General features: G+C 39.8%; 1 protein-coding gene across 1 annotated transcript; it reads right to left on the bottom strand.

Moving 5' to 3' along the window:
• Positions 1-3,845: 3,845 nt before the first annotated feature.
• Positions 3,846-4,532, bottom strand: LOC101589443 (homeobox protein TGIF2LX-like). Its single transcript, XM_004638839.1, has one exon. It carries the CDS (start codon positions 4,530-4,532, stop codon positions 3,846-3,848), a length of 687 nt encoding a protein of 228 aa, XP_004638896.1.
• Between the last annotated feature and the right edge of the window lie 521 nt (positions 4,533-5,053).

Raw genomic sequence — 5,053 nt, 5'->3', positions numbered from 1 at the left:
ACTTATCAGCAATAAATTTCAATCAGAATAATATCCACTACTCAATAAAAGTTTTCTGATAATATTAAAAAGAAAATTAACAATGATATGCTGTATGGAACAAACACATTTATCCCTAATGGAGATTCATAAATTAAATATGGGGAGTGCAAAATAATTTCACACAATGCGAGCACGCAATCAAGTAGGAGGAGCTATATGTCTTCAGGCAAAATGTAATTTAATCCAGAACTGATGAGAAGAGACAAAGGAATTCACCATGTATTTGTCAAGAGAACAATTCAACAGGAAAAGATAACAATTTTAAATATATATTCACCAAGCACAAAAACACTAATATTCATTAAACCAACACTACTAGATGCAAATACCTTATCAAGGTCTATGAAATAATAGGAGCAGAATTAATTGTTCCACAATAGCTAACCAGAGATGTCAGCAAATAAGTATGAGTGCAACCATATCATTCAGCAAATGACCATAGCATACCTGTGCAAAATACTCCATGCTATAACAAAAGAATAAACATTTTTCTCAGTAGCACATGAAACTTTCTCCAAAATAGACCATATAGCAGAATATAAGTAGTATTTGAAAAATAAAAATAAAAACTATTCCATTCACTTTGGATCTTAATGCAATTTAACTTGAAATTAATGTAAAAACACCACAAAATTAATAAAAACACATAGAAATTAAATGAAACACTCTTGAATAAAGTGTGACTCACAAAAAAAATCAAGGAAGAAATCAAAGGGCCAGCCTGATAGCTCAGCAGACTAAACTGCCTGTTTAGGCAGAGCACAGTGGACAGGTTCAATCCCCAGCTTACCGTGCAGCCTGTCCCCAGGGTGCACTTAGACAATGATGGAGACTGGGTGTGGTGGCATGCAACTATCATCCCAGTTCTTGGGAAACTGGCTGTAAGTAGGAGAATCACTACAAGTCTGATCTACCTAGAGAGTCCCTGTAGACCCTGTCCTAAACACAGAAAAAAAAATCAAATGATGTTGCCAGTACATATTACCAGAGCCCATGGGACAAAATAAAAGCAGTTATAAGAACGGAGTAAAAATTAATAAAACTGAGAATAAAAACAATACAAAAATATATGAGTTACAAGCTAGTTCTTCAAAAGAACAAATAAATTAGACGACTTTTAAAAGTTAACTTTATTGGTACAATTTACATACACAAAATAATCATATTAATCATAGGAATTTATACCTTGATATAATATGGTTTAATTTTTCCCCAACCCCTCTGCATTTAACTCATTTATCCTTTTATTTTTTCAGTACTGGGGATTGAACTCGGGACCTTTTGCTTTCCAGGCAAGCGCTTATTCTACTGCACTATCTCCCCAGCCCCCCCTTTTATTTCTATTGTAGAGAAGGGTCTACAGGGTGTTCAGAGTTTCACTACTAGATCAAATTCATCATGCTACGTCTATTTACAGCTTCCGAAGTGTTGGGATTACAGGAGCTCCCCACCACGCCCAATCTCAGTAGCCATCTCAGGGTACTTCAGAGGCGGGGCCAGCACAGCAGGCCCGAGGAACAAACCCCTGACCCCTACACCTGTTTGCAGGCTCATTAATCTGCTGAGCTATGGGGCTGTACCTTATCTTATTCTTATTTATAAAAGTTTTCTTCATCTCTCCCTCCCACTCTCTTGTTCCCCCTTCCCGTTTGATCTTTCCTTCCTATTCCCCAATATCTATTATGTATGTTGGACATTATTTACACTTTTATAATTTATTTTTAAGGAGACCACAAAATATTATTAAAATGGAAAATATGATATAGATTTTCACTTAACAAAGTAATATGAATTTCACTGTATCTGTTGTAATGCATTCCAGCTAATTATTCATGTAATGTATCCCAGCCAATTATTCATATTACCAGATATTTTAGTTTCTCACACCACAGAAACTGCAATATTAAACACATGTGGGCTGGGGAGGCACTTCAGTAGAATAAGTGCTTTCCCAGCAAGTGCAAGGGCTTGAGTTCAATCACTGGTTCTGAAAAAACTAAAACAAAAACAAAATGTGTTCATTTCCTTGTGCTTTTTTTTAAAATAAGAAATATCTCATTTCTTCTAAAATTTTTTCTCTTGTACATATATTCAGTTCACACAGTACAATATCATCTTGAGGAACAGTTACATATAAATATTATATTACAGCATGTTTGCCTTTCCTTTATTAATTCCTTTCCTCCTATTACCCCTCCTTGCTCCTTCAGTTTTACTTCACTTTTCATTCTTACTGATATCATTTGCACCTCTAAATGTCATAACATATATCCTATGTTATGATGTTAGAGCATACTTTTTTGAGACAAGATCTTGCTTTCCATTTGTCTTGAATTTATGGTGATCCTCCTGCCTCAGCAAACTGAGTGTTGGGATTTCAGGTGTGTCACAACAGGCCAGCCTCTGGTCTATAAAGTTTACATTAATTGGAAGTGCTAGGTTCTTGTATATGGCACATTTTTATTTTTTTCTATTTTCTCTAATAAAATGCGGTATCTATATATGAAATATTACTTCACTACAAAGAATGACAAATTTGATATCATTTCCTTCTTTTTATATAATGAAGTTTATTCAGCCCAAACTCTGGCCAGGCGAGTGTGTGGGAGAGCTTCTATGCTCCCCAGTGCCCGCTGGACAACTCAGGGCCCAGCCCAAGTCCAGCTTGTGAGTGAGAACTTCGGCCTTGCTCTTAGGACCTCTCTAAACCTCTCCAGAGCCAGCCCAGGTCCAGGCCAAGCATGTGAGTGAGGACTTCCATTGTGCTCTCTGGACCAATCAAGACCCAGCCCAAGCCCAGGACTGGCTGGTGTGTGGGAGAGCTTTTCACTCACCTGCACTCTCTGGACACCTGAAGACCCAGCCAAAGCTCAGGCCCGACCAGTGCGTGGGAGAGCTTCCGCAATTCCCTGCACAAGCTGGACACTGCCTGACCAAACCCAGGCCTAGCATGTGAGTGAGAACTTCTGCTATACTCTCAGGACCCCTGCAGACCAAGCCCAAGCCCAGGCCTGTGGAGTGTCTGGGAGAGATTCCACGATCCCTTGCACCCCATGAACCCCTCCAGGCACAGCCCATGCCCAACTGTGAGTGAGAACTTTGCTGCGCTCTCAAGATCTCCCCAGACCCAGTCCATGCCCAGGCCCAGCCAGTGTGAGCTATTCAACTGGCAACTCCCACAAATTCTGCAATTAAATAGAAGGCTACTTATGAGATAGGCATCTTTTACTGAATTGTACTTTCATATTATTCACTTTCACACTCATGGAAGTTTACACAGAGAGGAACAGAGTGAATTGGCATCTACATGAGCTTTGAAATGAAGAAACTTTCATAGAAAAGCCAAAAACATATTTTTCAAAGACAGAACATAGTGCACAATCTCAGATATTTTAGTTTGAATGCAGTCTTTAAATTCAGGAGAAAGGGAACCGGGAAATGTCTTGGGGATGGGAAGATTCTCAGTAAATAAGTGTTTCCCAGGTAAGCATAAGGGCCTAAATTCAATCCATGGTTCCGAAAAATAAAAAAGTAAATAAATAGATAAGTAAATAAATAAATTCAGAAGAATGATTAACAGACAATGTATCAAAATGTTAATCGTGACATGTAGTATCTTTAATATAGAAGCATTGAAATCCCTTGCAAAAGTGAGTTCCAATAGTGAACAATCATTGGCGTTAAAATCATAGAATTTAAATTGTTTATATGAAAGGAAAATTTATCATTTAATTCGTGTGAACTTAAACAGACATACCACAGTTGTCAGCAGACTAATTGCTCGGGATTTTCTTTTGGAGAAATCATGTATTGGCTTCTTGCTTTTTCTGCAGCTCCAGTTCAGCTGCCTTTTGTACAGCTACATCAACCAGCAGGTAGAAATTGCTGAAATCTGCGTATGCCTCTGGCCCCACAGATTCCGGAAAAGTAGTGGTGTCACAAATGGACATCTCAACCTTCTCCTTCAGTGGGGCTTCTAGGATGAGCTGTTGGCTTGAAGATTTCTCCACAACCTGTAGCTTCTTTGGTGGCTCCTGGCTTTTTGTCGATGGAGACAGGGGGAAGCATTGAACTTTTTCTGGATCCACGGGTCCTGACTGGACCAGTGAGGAAGAAGTAGTGTCTGGCAGTTGAATTTCATCAGCATCCTTGACTTTTAGGTATCCGGAGCCATCCTTATCCTGTTCCAACACTTCCGGAAGAAAGTATTTGTCAGCATTTACAAACCAATTGATGATCTGCAGAAAAGATAAATTGGTCTGTCCAGACTGCATTTGCTTCTCTACATCTGATGGATAGGGTTCAAACCGGTCGTCAGTGAGGCAGTCATGGAGAATCTTCTCAGACTCGACTGTCAGGAAGTCCTTCCTTTGTCTCTTGCTCTCTGGTGGGGCAAGAAGCTCATCTATATCTGTGCTATTTCTTGATGTGTCTGAGGTGTTTTGTTTCGGGCTTTGGGACTCAAGTGAAGTTTCCTCAGCATCCTCCATGTTCCCAAGTTCCCAACTGTCACGGAAATATGGGACTAGTGGCTTAGGACTAAAATAGGCCTGGGAGAGCCAATTTGGGAAGTTTTTGGAAGGGAAGGCTCACCTGTTGGTTCCTCAGCAGCTAAACACTGTTGAGAACCTCTGAGAATTCTGGCTTTGTGACCTCAGAGTCTGTCTAGGTTGCGCAAGCGCAGTAGCTAGCCCCCACAATTCCGCCCACATTTTCTACTTCTCTGTGACCTTTTACACAGTGCTCCCTGTTTGTTTGTTTTTAGTAGCTGCAAAAGGTACTCTATCCACTTATAGCTTTCTAGAATTTTATATCTCTGCCACTCAGACCAGCTTTCATTAAGTTACAAAGTCCATTTCTTTTTCTTTTTCTTTCTTTTTTTTTTTGGTTTACTTTTGGCTGACTCAGCCGGCCCAGAGGATGGGGCTGGTGTAGTATGTGATCCTGGGGATGAACTGTCCTCCCTGAGATTGGCTACACTTGGGTAAGCAGGCACATTTGACCACTGAAC

This window comes from Octodon degus, unplaced genomic scaffold, assembly GCF_000260255.1.
Source record: "Octodon degus isolate 3935 unplaced genomic scaffold, OctDeg1.0 scaffold00103, whole genome shotgun sequence".
NCBI lineage: Eukaryota > Metazoa > Chordata > Mammalia > Rodentia > Octodontidae > Octodon > Octodon degus.
Note: the sequence above shows the minus strand (reverse complement) of the source record. Positions and strands in the feature narration are given on the sequence as shown.

Coding starts and splice junctions, on each gene's coding strand:
- LOC101589443 (XM_004638839.1), bottom strand. CDS start 4,532: ATGGAGGATGCTGAGGAAACTTCACTTGAGTCCCAAAGCCCGAAACAA.